Here is a 19624-nt window from a genome sequence, read left to right as displayed (position 1 = left end):
TCCAGGGGTTTTGCTGTTGTAACTCATCCTCTGCACATAGTTTTTCTCACTTGTCTGAATATTTCTTTAAAGGTGGAGTCCTGGGTGGCAGGTGGAGTGAACGTGCACATTTAAGAAGGCAGTGCTTTGTATCTGCAGTGCCTGTGAACAACCCCATTTCCCGAACGGTCATGCCGACCCTTGAGCATTTTGATGCTCTAAAAACAGGGTCATGTGAATTGGCATTTGATTTCTTATCAAAGCAAACATCTCGATACGTTGGCCATTTGTATTTACTTGTCAAGGTACTTTGAGTCCTTTGACTATTTTTCTTACGTTTTGCATTTTTTTTTAAATTGACTTTATTTTTTTGTTAATCCTCACCTGAGGATATTTTTTCCATTGATTTTTAGAGAGGGTGGAAAGAATGGGGGGGTAGGGGGAGAGAAACATCGATGTGGGAGAGACATGTCCCACATGTGTTCCAACCAGGGCCAGGGATCAAACCTGCAACCCCGGTACATGCCCTTGACCAGGAATCGAAATGGCGACCCTTTGGTGCATGGGCTGACCCTGAGCCATACCAGTCTCGGGCTTCCATAAGGTTTAAGAGTATAAAGGGGTTCTGAGTTCTGAAGGTTTGAGAGCTGGTGTTTTAGAGCAAACTGGCCACTTGTTCCTCCTCCACCTGCGTAGAAGCCAGGTATGGAGTTCCCTCCTGAGGTGGTCACATCGGGCCTCTGGCAGGCTCACTGGGCTCTCCTGGGGTGGCTGTGTCCTGAAATGGCCCTAGCTTGCTGGTGGCTTCAGGTTTGCATCCTTGAAACAGGTGTTCTTGGAGACTGGGTGGGGTGGGATAGGGTGATGAGGAGAGGGCCCTGGCTTTGGAATCAGGAAATCCTTCAAGGGAGATTTTTCACTGTCACCCCTTGTGAAATGCCTGTGACCAACTTGAGATCCTCAGCCCCTGCATTGACATCTGTAATGAGGTGATGATAAATGTGGCCTATTGTAGAGGGTTGGGTGACAGAAGGCTGTGTATGATCTAAGGGCTGTGGTAAAACCTCTTGTGCATGCTAACTATATGCCAAGAGTTAGATAGATCTTTAATTTAGGTCTGCTTTCATCTTTGAATCTGCAGACTGGACCTGCCAACTGCCAGAGAGAAAAAGGTGCCTAGTGTGGGGGTAGGGTGTTTTCTTCAGGAGAGTAGGAACTGACCTTTTGAAGTAAAAAATCAAAAGGATTCTTTTAAGTAAACTTGTCAAAGTGGGTAACTAGTAGCTTGTTTAACTTAATTGGTTAATTAACCAAATGAATAGGCTGTGGTATTGACGCTAATAAGGGAGCTTCTGACCATCTCTGTCCACTCCCTTGAGTCCTGCCTCCTGGACTCGAGGAGTAGACGGAGATCTACCCCAGCCACTGGGTCCGGTCAGGAGTCCAGCATCAGCTCTTCACCATCTGGAGCACCAGTGGCTCTCCTGTGTCCTGTCATTAGAGAAGCCGAGATAGGTGGCTGTGTGCTGGCAGGAATGTGTGAGAGGGAGAGAGAATGTGTATCCATGTGCGCTGGAGGGGCTTGTGGCTGTCAGTTGGGGGTCCTCACTCTGCAGGGACAAGGAAGGAGCTCGCGTGTTTCTATGTGGCGCCAAAATGTTCTGTTGCTGAACCATCTCGTGGCTTCAGATTCACAGTGTGAATAACAGTTGTGAAGGTGGGTGTTTCTGGTCTTTGCTTGTCTTTTGTTCCTTAGGATAGACATTATTTCCAAATTACCTTTTCAGCAGGTCCTCCTCATTTCAGGCTCTTTGTGCCAGTGCTGAGTGAGACCGCGCTTCCACAGCCTCCGTATGGCACTTGCCTGCACCCAGTGCATCTCAATAGAACACGGAAAGTGGCGCTCAGTTTATTTTTTTCTTTTCTTTTTTTAATTAAAAAATTTTCTTTTGGATTACCTTTATTTTTTATTATTTTTAATCCCCACCTGAGGATATTTTTTCCTTTTTTTTTTTTTTTAGAGAGAGAGAGGGGAAGTAAAGGGAAGGGGAGAGAGAGACAGAAACATCAATGCAAGAGAGCCATGTCAATTGGTTGCCTCCCACATGCCCCGACCAGGGCCAGGATTGAACCTGCAACCCAGGTATGTGCCCTTGATGGGGAATATGCTCTAACCACTGGGAAACTGGCCAGGGCAGTTTCTTTATTGAGAACTTTTGGGGTCACTTAATTCCTCTTTTGGGAATTTCCAATTTGTATCCTTAGTCATTGAGGTGTTAAGCCTTTTATGTCAGTCCCTTTGTAGATGCTCAATAAAGTACAGATGGTTGTATTTGCTGAATGTTCTCCAGTGTGTTTGCTTGTTAATTTTGGTTATTTTTGTAGTTAAAGGTTCTTTTTGTTCTCATGTAGTCATGTCTGTTACTCTGTATTAAGTAGCTCATTTTGTTTCCAGCTTTAAAAAGGAACCGCTCCCCTGGCCCACCAGTGTGGCTCAGTGGTTGAGCGTGGACCTATGAACCAGGAAGTCATGGTTCGGATTCTGGTCTGAGCACATGCCAGGGTTTCAGACTCCAATCCCAGTAGGGGGCGTGCAGGAGGCAGCCGATCAATGATTCTTTCTCATCATTGATGTTTCTAGCTCTCTCTCCCTTTCTCTTCCTCTCTGAAATCAATAAAAAAAATTTTTTTAATGATAATAATAGTAAATAAATAGTGGCCCTTCTTGCCCTAGCTGGCTTGGCTCAGTGGATAGAGCATCAGCCTGCGGACTGAAGGGTCCCAGGTTCGATTCCAGCCAAGGGCACATGCCTGGGTTGCAAGCTCGATCCCCAGTGGAGGTCATGCAGGAGGCAGCCAATCAATGATTCTCTCTCATCATTGATGTTTCTAACTCTCTCTCCTTCTCCCTTCCTCTCTGAAATCAATAAAAATATATTTGAAAAAAAAAAAAGAAACAATAGTGGCCCTTCTCATGTAGGCTTGACCAATATCCCCTTCTTTTTTCCTTCCAGTTCTTCTTTTGTTTGATTTAATATTTTATTTTATTTTTTTAAACATTTTTTTAAAATATATTTTTATTGATTTCAGAGAGGAAAGGAGAGGGAGAGAGAGATAGAAACATCAGTGATGAGAGAGAGAATCATTGATCGGCTGCCTCCTGCATGCCCCACACTGGGGATCGAGCCCGCAACCCAGGCATGTGCCCTTGACCGGAATCGAACCTGGGACCCTTCAGTCCACAGGCCAACACTCTATCCACTGAGCCAAACCAGCCAGGGCTGATTTAATATTTTAAACTGTCTCTCCTGTTAACCCCTGTGAGGCTGCAAATATGCTGGAAGGTCTTTTCTTTCCTTGCTGTCCGTCAGACTTCCCTGATGGTGATCTTGTGCCCACTGGCCCAGTATCCCAGCAGCCCAGCTAACTGAGGCCGTGAACTGGCCTAGGTTAAATTGACACCTCCACCCTGCCTGGTATAATTAACCCTTTGCACTCCGCTGTCCCCTCTCAGGGGACATCGGAATTCTAGCATATCACTCGGATGTCCCCTCTCAGGGGACATTGCAGTTTATTAGTGATTATGGGGAATTGAGTTATTTCAACGCAACTTTTTGAGACATGCATGTTTCCCTGAAGTTTTATCTTGAAATGGCACAAGAAATTAAATCAAAATATCGTAAAATTACTAAGATATATACAAGAAATGTCAGCGGGTTTTGTGTCGGATTAAACAATAAACTACATATTCCCGATGTGGGACAAAGAAAACGGGACTGCATTGTGTATTCTAACAGGAAAACACCTGGTGGCAGGCGTCAAACCACTTATTACTGTCAAACATGCACTAATGAGCCTGCAATGCATATTGGGGAGTGTTACAAAACTTATCATACTGTACAAAATTATAAACAATAAAATATTGTTTTTTTGCAAATATACATTCCTCGATGTCACCCAATTCATGTAAGTCCAATATCATTATAATACGTTACTTGGTTCCAAAATTATACTAAATAATACGAGGGTCTGTAAATGCACGTTTCCGCCGCAAAGTAGCGTCGAGTAGCTGGTAGCCAATGTCCAGAATGGTTCGGAGTGCAAAGGGTTAAAGTCTTCCCCTTACTGTTAACTTGTGGTTCTTTATTATACATTGAGTTCTTAAGTAACAGGGCCTGTAAGTTAGAAGAAGCTTTCTATTGGGCTCCATTGTTTTCCATGTAGTTCTGTCTTGCAGCAGAGCCTCATTAGATTTCCTTTTCAGAAATCTCCTTGGTTTTTTCTCTTTGCTTCAAGCTTTGTTTTTGTTTGTTTACTTTTTTAAATATATTTTTATTGATTTCAGAGAGGAAGAAAGAGGGGGAGAGAGAGAGAGAAACATCCATGACGAGAGAGAGTCATGGATCGGCTGCCTCCTGCAAATCCCCCACTGGGGATCGAGCCCACAACTCGGGCATGTGCCCTTGACCGGAATCGAACCTGAGCCAAACCGGCTGGGGCTTGTTTGTTTATTTTTAAGTGCCTCTGAGAGTGAAGTACTGTTCTTTCCCTTGTAGAGGACACAGCCCTTTTTTGTTGTTAATATTCATCTTAATTATTTTCAAAATCCACATGATGCTGCATCAGTTTGCTTGGGGCTCATTCCTTGGTGATGGGGTCTCAGCAAGGCAAGCCCAGTGGGCGTTGGTCTGGTTGGGTCAGGCTAGGCCAGGAACACTCAGTGGGAGAACATGGTTCCAGCAGCTTGGCCACTGCTTGAACATGCACTAGGTCCCAAAAGGAGCCGAAAAAGCATGTGGGTACGCTCACTTACGAGCTAAAATTGTCACTGTTTGATATAACAGTTGTCTGAAATGTTTTCAAATATAAAATATTTTGTTTCTACAGTAGAACCTTGGATTAGGAATTTTAGTAAAATCAGAACATAAAGCAGTAACTGTTAGCTTTAACCAGAAGAGATAGCCTGAAGACATTAAAACAACTTCTGTTAAACTCTTAGAAATCAAAGAGACCTATATTTTGCTAATTATGTGTATTAAATGAAAACCTGCATTTGCACTAGCTGGTTTCGCTCAGTGGATAGAGCATTGGCCTGCGGACCAAAGGGTCCCAGGTTTGATTCCAGTCAAGGGCACATGCCCGGGTTGCAGGCTCGATCCCCAGTAGGGGGAGTGCAGGAGGCAGCCGTTCAATGATTCTCATCATTGATGTTTATATCTCTCTCTCCCTCTCCCTCCCTCTGAAATATATATATTTTTTAAACACACACCTGTATTTGAAGCTTTCTCTTCCAAATTCCTGCCATGTTTGAATAAAGTGCTTTATTACTATGGTAGAAACACCAGATGAGATTTTTTAAAATTGATTTTTAGAAAGAAACATGGATTTGTTATTTCACTTATTTATGCATTCATTGCTTGATTCTTGTATGTGCCCTGACTAGGGATTGAACCAGCAGCCCTGGGTATGGGAACAGCACTCTAACCAACTGAGCCACCAGTTAAGATGAGATATTCTTAAACCAAGTCCAACTTGAGTCTTTTAGAGATTTATGGTCCTAAGTGGCTCAGTGGATTCCGAACACTGACTTGGGGTCCCAGCTTATGGAGGTAACATATGAACACCAGGCTTCATCCTCAGGTTGACTCCCAGCAGGCTCTGTCCTTTTGGAGGGGTTTTGTGTCTTGGTCCTGCTTTGTTTAAAGTAACGAGGATTGGTGTGATGGGCTCAGCTCTGCAGCCCTGTCTCCCTCTACCTTTCCTTGGTTGTGTGAAGGCTTCCAAGTGAGAGGGGACAGCAGGTGATATTTCTGGCCTCTGGTCCAACCGCAGATGTAAGTTCTGTAAAGCAACAGTGCTTGTGTGCTCAGTTACGTTTGGAGTTTCCTCATGTTACTGAGTTTGGATCTGTGAAGGGAGAGGCTTGGTTAAAGCAAAGTTCACAAATGCCATTGGGTGGTTTGTTTTGAAGGGAGGAGTTTGGAGAATTTCTGTCTCTGACTTATGTGAGTGCTCATTCTTGTTTTCTTTTGTAGGCACCAGTTTGTAGAAAATAATTTAATACTAAAAATGGGTCCAGTAGATAAGCGAAAGGTAAGTCAGACCCCCACTGCTCCTTCCTGTGCATCTGTGTCTCCCTCCTGGTTCTTTTGTTGTTGTTAATTCTCACCTAAGGATATTTTTCCCATTGATTTTCTTTTTTTTTTATCCGAGTGAGTGGAAGGGAAGGAAAAGAGAATGGGAGAGAGAACGATGTGAGAGAGACTCATCAATTGTCTGCCTCCCCCATGCACCCTGACCAGGGCAGGGGATTGAACCCGTGACCTTTAAGGTGAGGGCCAACTTAATAACCACAGAGCAACACCAGCCAGGGCTCCCTCCTGGTTCTTACTCAGGATCATGCCTTCCTCTCAGGTTCCTGCAGTAACTTGTCGCACATAGCATCTTTCCTTCTTAGAGATCATCTCTAGATTTGATAGCTAAGGGAGATTTCAGCTGTAGCAGAACAGAAGTAGAGCCTCTCTCATTTCTTCTCAGAAGCCAGGGTTCTGGTGTCTCCACAAGGCTGGGTTCACCGATAAAGTTCTGTCCCATTGAGGAGGGTCTGCTTGACATCACCACAGTCACCTAATACTTCATTAGAATTGTTTTGTTTTTTTAACTTAAAAAAGAATTTTTTTTATTGATTTGAAAGAAGAGAGAAATATCAATGATGAGAGGGAATCATTAATTGGCTGCCTCCTGTACATTTCCTACTGGGGATTGAGCCTACAATCCAGGCATGTGCCCTGACCAGGAATCGAACTGTAACCTCCTGGTTCATAGGTCAATGCTCAACCACTGACCCACACCGGCCGGGCCTAGAAATTGTTTTGGAAAATTGTTATTTATTATGTTTTATTATTTTTTTTTATTATGGATTAATTTTATCAAAACATATCCGACTCCATAAATCTGCTGACCCAAGCCCTTCTAAGCTTGGGCTTGTGAAACCCATTTCTGACCCGCCCTGGGGCATCCTCGGTGGATAAGAACCTCCATGAAGGGGGGTTCTCAGGCAGAGCTCTGTGCCTCAGAGTGGAGCAGAAGGCACAAGAAGCAGCGGGCTGACCACTAATTGTGGGGCCGTCCGAGTTTGCTTAGCCACGGGGACCTGAGCTGGTGGGCTGGCCTGTGCTGCTGTTCCTGCGCGTGGCAACCAAAGTCAGGGCGCCTAAAATGGGGGTGAAGACATCAGATCGCCAAGACCAAGCAGTAAGCGCTTCCACTCTAATCCAGTGATGGCGAACCTATGACACACGTGTCAGAGGTGACACGCGAGCTTATTTTTTGGGTTGATTTTTCTTTGTTAAATGGCATTTAAATATATAAAATAAATATCAAAAATATAAATCTTTGTTTTACTATGGTTGCAAATATCAAAAAATTTCTATATGTGACACGGCACCAGAGTTAAGTTAGGGTTTTTCAAAATGCTGACACGCCGAGCTCCAAAGGTTCGCCATCACTGCTCTAATCCAAGGCCGGGTCCACATGGGGGATGAGGTGTGCACGCTCCCTTTGTCCCAGGGAGTGGATAGGTGGCTGGCAGTGGTTTTTGTGCACTGAGCTACTCTGACAGTCCAGCCTCTGAGGCAGCAGTAAGCACTGTCATCACCCACTTCTGAGCCTTAACAAGCGGGTCCTTTTTTTTTTGTCAGGGTTTATTTGCACGACGGCGACAGTTATTACTTACAGAAGGGCCACACTTATATTATGTGGATCCTGTCAACAAAGTCCTGAAAGGTGAAATTCCATGGTCACAAGAACTCCGACCAGAGGCCAAGAATTTTAAAACCTTCTTTGTCCACACAGTAAGTTTGTCTCTATAGATTCTCCTTTGCAAGGCAGTTGAAGCATCCAAATGCTGTAGCCCAAGGAAGGAGCTGGAGTCGAGGCACTTGTCTCCCCCTTTCCCATGTCTCAGGGCCCCACGTTCATGGCTCCGTCCTGAGCTGAGCTGGGAGACACCTGTGCTTATTTTTTTACTTTGGGGGTGACCTGAGGGATCTATAAGTCATCACCTGCATATTTAATATCTGCACATATGTGGAAGGAAGAAATCCACATGTTCATGTGCTTCCAGAGGTACCTGCAGTGGCTGCAGTAGGGTGGCGGTTTCTTTCTTTCTTTCTCTCTCTTCCTTTCCTCCTTCGTTCTTTTCTTCCTTCCTTCCTTCCTTCCTTTCTTCCTTCCTTCCTTCCTTTTTAATATATTTTTATTTCAGAGAGGAAGGGAGACGGGGAGAGAGATAGAAACATCAGTGATGAGAGAGAATCATCAATTGGCTGTCCACCTGCACACCCCCAGTCGGGGGATCAAGCCCACAACCTGGGCATGTGCCCTGACTGGGAATTGAACTGTGACCTCCTGGTTCATAGGTGGGCGCTCAAACACTAAGCCACACTGTCCAGGTGATGGTTTCTTTCTATGATTTCTCCCCAACAAGTTGAGGTGCTGGTCTTGGGGAGACTCAGTTCTTTGAGAACATTAAATGGTTTCTTTCTCTGCAGCCAAACAGGACGTATTACCTGATGGACCCGAGCGGGAATGCTCACAAATGGTGCAAAAAGATTCAGGAGGTGTGGAGGCACAGATACCAGAGTCACCCAGACACCACCGTGCAGTGACAGCCCACAGCCCTGCCCTCGCTGCCAGGACATGCGCCCCAGCGCAGCTCATGGCTATCCGGGACGCTTCCAGACCACCTCCCAGCCATCTCAAGGGGAATGTAGACAGTGGAACCTTGCAGCTTTTTTATTTAAAAGAAAAGAAGAAAAAAATACCCAACAACACAAAGAACAAAACCAATAATGAACAGGAATTCAGGGTCGCTTTGCTTGCTCTCTGTGCTCTATGGAGGCCTCCCCGAGCTGTCCTTGTTGCCAGGACCCAGTGCTGTGCACGTCTACCTGATTCCCACCTGGACCAGTGGACCAGTGTCACCAGCGCTCCACCGTGCACCCCGGTCACCTGCTGGTCTTGCTGTGGCCTAGGGGACAGGGTGTATCTCTGGGCTCTCTCTGCCCCCTAGGTTATCGTGGAACTCTTCACCAGGGAGTTGTGTGTGCTCTGCAGGGGGCGGCCTCTGATCTCCATGGGGTGGGAGGGTTCTTGGCTCTTGTCTGTGTGCTCTTTTCCTCATGGCCCATCCCCTGTGCTGCGGGCCCTTGCTTTCCTCCTGGAGTAGCTCTGGCTGCAGGATTTCTGTCTGCAAGTGCTCCACATGTTGTGACTGCCAGGTAGGCTCCCAGTGGTGAGAAGTGGAACAGGCTGTCGGTGAAATACAAGCCACTGCCCGCAAGGTTCCGATCCATCATCCCTTGGAACGGTGTTGCCCTCCGGGGCTGGAACCCATGCACACGGCTGAAGGGAGCACGGTCAGCAGTGGGCCCGGTTAGCCCCAGCTGCACCAGCAGACGGCTCTGCCGGCCTCATGAGACCAGGGCAGCAAGGCAGACAGGGCCTGGTGGCCTCCACGTGGAGGAGTGAGACCTGACGAGCCTTCCTGAGCGTTTGTTAAAGGTTGAAGTGTGCAGGACCCCCCCAGACCAGTTAATTAGGAGCCAAGAGACTCCTCACAAATTGGACGGTACTCAGTCATCTGGGTGGTGGGAGGAGGGCAGGCTCCCGGCCGGCACACGCACCCTTTCCATGTTGTGATTGAATATGCTCACAGCCTAAAATTCTTACATCCCAACAGTGAGAATCTAATGCCTTCTCATGGTGCCAGGCCATCCGGTCTCCATCAAGTGGACTTTGCCTGGAAAAAAAGAGTTAACTCGCCTGGCATTTGAACCCAAGCGCCCAGCCTGCTCTCCTTCCATTTCAGGTTCCCTCCTTTCAATGCTTAGAGGCAGCACCTACTCTACTGTGACCTACACATGGTCCGGGTCCTGCTAGTTCTTTGATTTTCTTTGCTGCTGCTCCCCAGACAGTGGGGCTTGGCTGTTCCTCTCCCTACCCAGGTGTCCCTGGAGGGCAGTCCTCTGTTCCAGGGGGAGAGGGGCAGGCCCTGCAGGCTGCTCCCAGGGGATGAACACCTTTCCTTTTCCTAGACTTTCACCAAGGCACGAGCAAAAGGCTCACACAGGAAAGCCCCTCACCACTGCCCTGTCTCCTGTCTCAGACACACCGTTCATCACCCTCTGTGACCAGTGGTCCAGATGGAGAGGAGAGATGCCTTTCTCACATTGTCAGTGATAAGAGTGGCTGTTCTTAAACTGGGAAGGAGTATGGATGTGGGGAGTTCACGGTGCTGGGCGGGGAAGAGGGCTGAGCAGAGGTCGTAGCCAGGTTTGCTGGTGGTTTCTGTTCGGGCCTGTCCTCTGCTCTGAAATCTGAGAAAAAGACAGACAGCTCACATCTGTCTGGGGGAGGGGGGTTGCCCTTAGCGCAGACTCCCTCTCTGCTCCTCTTTTTCCTCACGTTTGAAAGGCCTGTGTTCATCTGCTTTTCAAAAAGTGAGTCTGACTTGCCCCTTTCAAGAATTTCACTTGAGGCTTCCTCCCATGCTGACATTTGTCTTCTCAGAAACCCTGCCTCTGTGTGTGCTGTTAGGAGGGTGAGGAGCCAGCTTCTGTGCACATCACCTCAGGTGTCTGGTTACAGGGAACGAGCGCGGCTGGTATTTGTGTTCAATAAGGGCACTCGGCCGCTGCTCACGAGACAAGTCCTCCCGTGCATTCTGCCTTCTGGACAGCGCCACTACCTCCTGGGCTTAACCAACAAGCTCCATCTTAACCTCTGAAACCAGGAAATGAGGGTTCAGGGTTGAGCTCGAAGTTGACAGAGCTGCAGTGACTGCCCTCGCCCGAGCCAGTGTAAGCTGAGCCCTTCTCTGTAAGCCAACTTTCTCTGTTCACTCAGAGGCCTTTTTTTTTTTAAGGCCCATGTGTAATCTTCTCTTACCCATACTTCCGCCAACGATAATTTTATCTGATTTATCCTTACAACGATCGTCTTGGCATGCAGGTGCCTTACATTCTGAGATGTGGACAAGGTTCTATGTACATACACAGACATACCTGGAAATATGAATGTGGATTTACCCAAAGTGAGAAAGAAAATGCCCTTTTGTTTAATAGATCCAGGAGCCATGTGTCTTAGAGTCGGCAAAGACAAGTCAAACCAGGTACCACCACCTGCAGACAGTCCCTACCATGCGGCCTCTCCTTGCACGGAGGGGAGGGAGGACAGCTAGGAGGTCTGTGCTCTCCTCTCCACTGTGCCTTGTTGGTCTCTGGGAACGAGGAGACTGGGTTTGCACAGGATGGTTTCCTCCCCTCTTTCTGTGGACCTGACCAGGGCCATGGGCAGTGGGCAGCCCCCTGTGGAGTGCAAAGCCCCACCAATGATTGGCACCATTGACTGCCTGCTATTCTGAACCTAACTAACAGCTCGTGACAGACTTGCTTTGGAAAAAATGGCTCTTGTGGTCATGCCAAAGCTGGCGAGAACTACACCTACTCCAGCCCTCTTGGCCCAGGCCTGACGGGATTGCAGGAGATGGCCCCATGGCACGCACGCACACCAACCCCAACCCAGGGCAGGGGGCCCTGGGTGACTCCGAATTTTCTTAAAACATTTGTTTTCTAAAAAAAAAAAAAAGAAAGAAAGAAAGAAAAGACCACTGTGAACATTTTGGTGTATAACCTGTCCTCCCTCCGCCCCAAATTTGTTTGCTTTTTTCATCTAAACTGGGAATGTAAAAGACATGCTCTTTATTATTGGTTTTTAGTGTGAGAGGAAGGGAGAGAAACTTCAGGTGAGAAAGAAACATCCATCAGTTGCCTCCTGTACACCCCCCAACTGGAGATTGAATCTGAAACCTTTGTATGTGCCCTGACCAAGAATTGAACCCTCGACCCTTTGGTTCACAGGATGATGCTCCAACCAACTGAGCCACACTGGCCACGGCCAATATATACTGTTGTGCATCCAGCTTTTTTCACTTTTATTTTATCTTAAGCATTTCCCCATGTCATGAATAATGATTCCGAAGCATTGTTTTTAATGATTGTAGAGTTGAATGGCTATAAATCTTATAATTTATTTCCCTGTTATAAAACATTTAGGTGGTTTCTAGTTTTTCACTATTTAAATAATGCTGTGATGACTGTCTTTCTAAATCTTTGATTTTTTACTCTGATCCCTCCTACCCCCATTCCCACAAGTAGTATTTTGAGTAAAAGTTTGTTTCACAGGTGGAATTAATTTATTTCTCTGTCTGATCTGTTGCTTAGATGCTCAGAGTTCTAGAACAGGACCTGCTTGGTTGTTTCCTTCAGATTTTGAAGAAATGAATGAATTTCTGGTAAACTGTATTGAAACTCTTATTCAAACAGTGTTTGAATAAGATTGCTCTTTTTCTTTTTTAATGTTAAAAATGATGTCATGACTGCAGTATTTTTGTGACAGATTTTTCCAAAAGTCAATTTCCTCCTCTTCATTGAAAGAACCTGGTGTGCTGGCATGTTAGTTACTTTCCCCCCCTGCTGCCATGGCTTTCAAGTGCTTAGTGATATTTTCAGAGTCTTGTACTTTGTGTCCACAATGGTACTGAACTTGAATCTGCACAGTCGGGAGATAGAAAGTGCTGGCCTGATCTTGCCACACGCTTAGTGGGTGATTTGTAATTAAGTTTATAGACTCAGAGTATGCTGGGCCGTTTGGAATCAGTGAAAAAGCGAAAGCTCTACTTGGAAAAAACCACAGACAGTTGTGTTTTACAGAAGTGTGTGTGCCCCCCCTCCCATCTCCCACCTCCAGCTCTTCAAATCCTGGGGCTTTGTCAGAGGGTCTTGGTTCAGTAGCGCACACGGCCAGGCTTTTCCATGGTGGAAAGCGAGTGTCCTGGCTAAGGACTTCCCTCTCCTCGCCCACAGTGGTGCAGGTTGTCTAGTGGTCTTCACGCCCGGACCACCCAAATTCGGTTTCATTCTTAATTTCTCCACTTTACTTTGGGGTCCATTGGTTCTGAAGGGAAACACGCATGAGAAATGTTTCTAGGTACCATGCTCAGTGCCACATGGCTCCGCCAAAGACTGTGGCTGAATTGCACAGAATTAGGTCTCCCGCCCTCCTCTGAATCCTCAAACCCCCCTCCCTTGGCCAGTCTACACTGAGGATGCAGTCGCCAGGAGTTTGGAGATGGCATTGTTCGTGGAGATGTTGCCATACGTGCTTTTCCATGTTCTTTCTTTTCGTATCCAAACCTAACCTGAACGGGTGGTGACTCAAGTGGGTGTGGCCCTGCCTCTTGGGCAGCCTCCCGGGCAAGGGCTTTAAGCCAGGGCAGGAGTCACTGCCAGAGCCTCTGAGGGGCACAGGCTGCCGGCAGGGTTGAAATCTGGCTGCCTGTGGAGAACTGGTCGGGGGAGGAAGCTGTTCCAGCAAAGAGCAGTTTTCTCTCTGGTTCAGACAGCTGTGGTGTGCCACTGAACAAGCCTTCGTACACCTGAACTTTCCCCGTAAGTCATTTCTTCAATACGAGCAAACGCCAAACATTATGTACAGAGACCTATTTACAAAAAAACAAACCTTTTTAAGCTGTGTAATCCACCCTAGTCTAATCTGTCTAGCTGAAGGACCATGGGTAGGGTTCATTTTGCAGGGGAAAAGCCTCTATCACCATCATAGGTTTGATTGGACGTCGGCAAAATTTACTTCCGTGGTATTTAGAGCTGCTGTACCTGTTCCTTGACACAAAATCGGATGAGTCAATAGTCTGTTGTTGTCTTTCAGGTTGGTGGCAGTCACTTAGAACATGTGTGATATTCGCTACCTGGTCTGTAGCTGTAACTGTGATGTACAGGCAAAGCAAAAATTTAAAAAAAAAAAAAAAAACTTATGAAAAACAAATAATGCAATGATATTAGGATATACACTTTTGTATTTTTATTCTTATATAAGATTATTTGCTGGCTATTGTTGGCCTCTAATTCAGTCTGTGTTATTTAAAATCTAATATATGAATTATTTGGATTGAATTCATGTTTGGGGCCAGGTTGTTATATGTATTGATGTACAGCCTTGAATGTGAATAATTATTGTAAACTATATTTTACAACTTTTTCTCTGGCTTTATTATATAAATTTTCTATTTGGTCGATGATTTAATCATATCATAATTTAATGAATCTTTTTTTTCCCAAATATTTGTGCTTTAGATGTAGTTGCTGGATGATGAATTTTACACATATGCGAGGTAGTCTTGTAATAAAAAAGCATGAAGAGTGTAGACAATCGCTGCATAGCTTTTCCTTTGGCCGGGGATCTGGAGTGGGCGTGACCTGGATTTGGGCCAGAGCCGTTGTCAGTGCACAGCACACGCTGGACTGAGGCCAGTGAGCTCATCTTGAGCCCCAAGGCAACGGCTCACAGGCTGCATGCACATGGCTGGGGTGGGCATGGGGAGAGGCACAGCCTCCCACTTTTCCGGACTTGCACCTCTAAGTGAGGTGGGGGCTGGCACTGAATGTGCTGGACAGCTCGGAGGATCTTAGTAAAGGCCAATGCTTCTGGTGCAAGGTAGCAAGGCTTGCTGGAATCACGGCAAAGAATCTTAGCGAGCTGCTTCCCCTGCTGTATCCCAGGACTGGGTGCCTGGCCCAGCGTCTAACTCAACCTGCTCAGCATTTACTTCCTCAGCATCTGGCACATGCTGTCCCGGGATCCAAAGTCTTACCTGTACCTTTTGTGCCAGGCCAACCTCAACCTGGACTCCGAAGAGGTGAGCATGGCCCGAACTCCCCTTGTCCCCAGCTCCACCCAGGCCCCCAAACTCCCTGCCCTGGGCCTGGGAAAGAGGTCGACACTCTGGCGCCACTGCTTTCCAGGATCCTCAGCTGCTGCCCCTCACATCTCTTTCTAGCCCTCACTGTTCTACAGGGGAGGAGGTTTTCCTCCCTAGACTCTGTGGCCCCTGGTGTGTCAGCACCGTCTCTTCTCCGTCCCAGTGCACTTCCTGGGTTTGGAGTCGGAGAACCCTGGCGTCCTTCGCTTTTCACATTCCAGACGTTTGACTTGATGCTGGCAAGGGGCAGTTGACACGGTCGCTCGTCTTCCCTTCCCAGGGACTTGCGTTTAGAGAATTGGTGCTTCATTGTGTCCAGCCACAACACGCACCCCATTTAGCATTCTGAGAAGGTGATGTCCATAGAGTGCTATTTCAGGGGGACTGTTGTTCATCTGAAGGGGTGGGTTCGGGATTCATGGAAGGGCCAGGTAGGAAGTCTTTCTCAGACAGAGTGCCTTCTAACTATCCTAGTTCTCCCAGTGCCCTAGCAAAAGGATAGGAATTTCTAGGCTGGTTTGCAGCTTGTCTTTTGTATAATATAATGTTCACACTGTTGTTCCAGATAGGAATAGAAAGTAAGTTATCTTGTTGATGACCTTTACAAGGCTGTGGCTGAGGCAGAGTATCTCTCAGAAGCTGTGCAAGCTGCATAGGATTGAAACTCAGAAAAGGCTGTTGGAAAAAAGTTATTACCTATATGTATCCTCAGGAATTCACAAGCCTTCCTCTTACTTTCCTGGGTCTTTCGGTCGGGCCTATGCAATAGCACTTGGCTTCATTCCTTGCCAGCCCAGCACTTGCCAGGCATAAGGCTTCCCAAAACCTTCACATCCGTCAAGTTTGAGAGGCGTGCCAGAGACCATCCTCAGGGTGGCATGACCTATGATCAGGAAACCAGAACTCTTGAGTTACTGCAAAACCAGCACTCATGGATAAAATCAGAGTTTGAGATGCCAGCCCTCTGGCCCTCTCCCTCCCCACCCCCACTCCTCAGATACTTCCTTTGCTCATTTGAGCAAGTTCTCAGAGAACTGACCTCCCAGAAAATGACAGTCATCTGCAGGATAGAAATAGGCTTTCGTGAGCTATGATTTTCCTTTTATAGTGTGGGTGTGTGTTTTACTGTTTTGTTTTTATTTTTAAACAGTGGGTCTTAGTGGTCATTCAGCATCTCTACTCCAGCGTTCCTGTTTTGAATATCGAGTCAGATTTTAAATTGCTCTTGTCCTTCGAGTTGTTTTGAGGCAATGGCTGTCTATTCAACACTGAAACAATTGATTCTGAGCCAGTAACTAGAGCTTGCACAGTTAGGTCCATTCATCCCTTTGACTGTTTCAAGACCACTTTAAAAATTCATGCTTTACTGTAATAGTTCTCTGAGGGAGGGTAATTTATCAGAATATATCTATGTTGTTGCTTTTCCAATTATCATCCACTTAGCCATATTTGTTTTCTAAAATGTAAAACAAATTTATAACATGAAGGTAATGTAGCAGTTACAGTTTCTGTCTCATAAAATAGTTGATAATAAATAAGGGTTAATTTTAGTCACAGATAATGTGAATTTGTCAGAAAGAGTAATGCTAATTCACATTAGTCATAGTAGTGGGATTTTTTTACTTCAAATGAGAAAATGTGTAAGATCCTTGGTCTCTTAGTTTCTTTCTCCTTGGTTTTGATGAAAGAATGTCCCAGAGCCCTGGCCAGGTGTGGTTCAGTTGGTTGGAGTGTCGTCCTGTACACTGAAAGGTCTCGGGTTTGATTCCTGGTGAAGACACATACTAGTTGGGATAGGTATGTACCCTGATAGATGTTTCTCTCTCCCTCTCTCTAAAGTCAATAAAACATATCCTAGGGCAGTGATGGCGAACCTTTTGAGCTTGGCATGTCAGTGTTTTGAAAAACCCTAACTTAACTCTGGTGCTGTGTCACATATAGAAATTTTTTGATATTTGCAACCATAGTAAAACAAAGATGTATATTTTTGATATTTATTTTATATATTTAAATGCCATTTAACAAAGAAAAATCAACCCAAAAAATGAGTTCGCGTGTCACCTCTGACACACGTCATAGGCTCGCCATCACTGTCCTAGGGTAAGGATTTTTTTAATTACAAAAAAAAAAAAAATGTCCCAGAGAGTCACTAAACCCTGAGAGGAATCTGAGGATTCGGGAGAAGGGGAGGATTAGGGAGTTGGGCACTGGACTAGTGTTTATTGAGCACCTGGGCTTACAGAAGGTGGTGCTTGGATAGGGGTTGGGTGGGGAGATGTAGGGGAGGAGTTCCAAGGGGTTGGAGTTCACTGGGAGAATGCCTGTGGCCTGCTGCTAAGGAAGAATGTCTGGTGGGGGGCTCAGTCAGTGAAGCCATGTGGGAGAGTTGGAGAACAGGACATTTTCAGAGAGCTTTTTTAGGAGTGGGCAGGCGGGTTGCTAGGGGAGGTGGGGAGCTGGGCTACGACTGGTCCCCCTTCCCCTAAGTCTTCACATTCCCTCTCTCAGGACTGAGCTTGAGTGGGACCCAGTGCCCCCCATCCCCTACCTTCTTGTCTCAAGTTCTGACTCTGGGCCCATTGCCACCATGGGCTCTCTTTATGGACAGTGTAAGTGTGAATTCTCTTTTCCTCCTGGGGCTTCCTCCATGGGGCTGAGTCTGTCCTGGGTCTTTGTTCTCTTCCGGGTTCCCTTAGGGGCTGGCCAGGTGTAATACTCCTTCCCGGAAGCAGAAGTGCTTCGTAAATACTTGCTGTGTGATTCACTTTGGCTGTGTCTCCTGTATTCCAGATACCTGGCCCATAGGTATTAATGAACAGGTTAGACCTTGTTTAGAGCTGAATCAGCCGTTTCAGTGTGGAGAAACTTTAGGAGTTTAAGGGCAACAGGAAATACGACTCCTTGTTGATGGGTAAACCACTCAGATGAAGTAAGATTGGGGGGATTTGGTCTCTGCAGCTGAGCCCGTCCGGGAGAAAGCTGTGGGTTGCCCATTGGCTTTGGTCCTCTGACAGGGCCGTTGTCCTGGCTTTGGGGTTGCAGATTCTGTGGCGGCAGATGGGTCTTTGAGGGGAGGGGCCGTCATGGTGCTTCTGATGACTTGCCCTTTTCAGTTCTTTGCTTGGGCTCATTCCAGGTGTACTTGGTGCTGGCAAGAGTCAGGATTGGAAAGATGGTGAAAGGAATTTTATAGACGGGGCTAAGTGATGGGGCTGTGAGTGGAAATATGATATTTTAAGCCACTTGGCAAGAGAAGTGGGGATTATTCTGAGTGGAAATGGTAGATTGTTTAGTGTAACTAGATCAGAGGTGAAGGGCTAACTGGCCGAATTCTTACGCGTGTCTCCCGTCCTGATGAGAGCTGTGCGCCAGCCTGTCTGAGGCCACGAGTGGGTGTCCTGAGACACTGGTGCGTGTCAGTTCACACTTCGCTGGAGGATGGGGCTCTGGGTCCGTTCTTAGCCCTGACCACGCCTCGAGGTTGGCTCAGGACCTGAGGGAATGGGCCCTGTGTCCTGGGAGCAGTCCTCCTCCTCCCCTAGTCCAGCAGGTGCTTGCTCCCAGAGGAGTGGTCACCTCTTCACAAGGTGCGTAACCGGAAGGCTCCTCTGACCTGAGCCAGCCCTAGAGTCAGTGCTGGAAAGTCCTAAAAAGGAGTGAGAAGAGCTTGCTTCAGGGCACCGGCCCCTAGGCCATCAGCTGTCCCACCCTCAGTCATCTGAGGGTAGCGGGAGGAAGTGGTGTCAGCCGCACAGCAGTTCCTCTTTTGCCCAGTGAACACGTATCCTTCAGTTCCTCTCCTCCAGCAGCAGTGACTGCTGTTAGTTTAAGCAGCGGTCAGAATACTGATTTTGCCAATAGACTTGTAGGGGAACAGAGATGCCAGCTGTGGCCAGGTTGTCAGTGGCTGCTTTCACCTGTGAGCGGTGCGCCCGGCTCCTTTCCGGGGACTCTCCAGGTCAGCAGTCCCTGGGCCAGCAGTCTTCCAAGTCCTCTAAAGGAGCTGGTTGCTTGGCACCAGGGAGGGGGTCTGTGTGGCCTGGGTGCCAGCAGGCCTCTGAGCACCAGTGCTCTCACCTGGTCTTTTTTTATATATATATATTTTATTGATTTTTTACAGAGAGGAAGGGAGAGAGATAGAGAGTTAGAAACATCGATGAGAGAGAAACATTGATCAGCTGCCTCCTGCACACTCCCCACTGGGGATGTGCCCGCAACCCAGGTACATGCCCTTGACCGGAATCGAACCCGGCACCTTTCAGTCCGCAGGCCGACGCTCTATCCACCGAGCCAAACCGGTTTCGGCTCACCGGGTCTTAATTGCCATCTGTCCCCACACTACAGAGCACCCAGAACATTCCAGTCTAGAATTGGTGGGATGTGGGCATTGGGTGGGATGGAGCAACCCGGCTGGTACTCTGGCCCTGACCGACTCCGCCCACAACTTAATTGACTGTGTGGCTCAGGGCAGGTTAATGTGCTTCTGTGTCATGGCGGCCTTGTGAGCATTAAGGAAGACGATGACTGGAACACCCGCCCTGCCCAGTGCTTGGAGCTGGGTTACTGCAGTCCTTAGAGTCGGCTCTTAATAGTCTTTATCTTACTTCTGTACTTTTAGAAAGAATGTTCCAAAAATGCTTTCGTCTCCCCCTCATGATGTCTTTTTGTTAATGTCCCTTACACAGCCTCACTGGCTTACCAAACCTCGTGGTGCCAGCTCCCACCTCAGCCACACACACCGGTCTCCCCTGCTTCCTGGCTCCTCTTCATGCTGTCCACTCAGAGCCCCTGGCTGGTTTTAGGACAGGT

The 19624-nt window shown here is 47.1% G+C and overlaps 1 protein-coding gene across 1 annotated transcript in view; it reads left to right on the top strand.

Annotated features, from left to right (window-relative positions):
• PDPK1 (3-phosphoinositide dependent protein kinase 1) overlaps positions 1 to 14260 on the top strand; it is a 99388-nt gene extending 85128 nt beyond the window's left edge. The window contains 3 exon segments of the mRNA XM_006100932.3: positions 6015 to 6072; positions 7680 to 7832; positions 8532 to 14260. Coding sequence (XP_006100994.2) covers positions 6015 to 6072; positions 7680 to 7832; positions 8532 to 8648 — 328 coding nt within the window. The 3' untranslated portion in view covers positions 8649 to 14260.
• The last annotated feature ends 5364 nt before the right edge of the window (positions 14261 to 19624 follow it).

The sequence above is a fragment of the Myotis lucifugus genome, unplaced genomic scaffold (assembly GCF_000147115.1).
Source record: "Myotis lucifugus unplaced genomic scaffold, Myoluc2.0 scaffold_332, whole genome shotgun sequence".
Lineage (NCBI taxonomy): Eukaryota > Metazoa > Chordata > Mammalia > Chiroptera > Vespertilionidae > Myotis > Myotis lucifugus.
The sequence above is the reverse complement of the archived record's forward strand: the minus strand, read 5'-3'. Positions and strand labels throughout refer to the sequence as shown.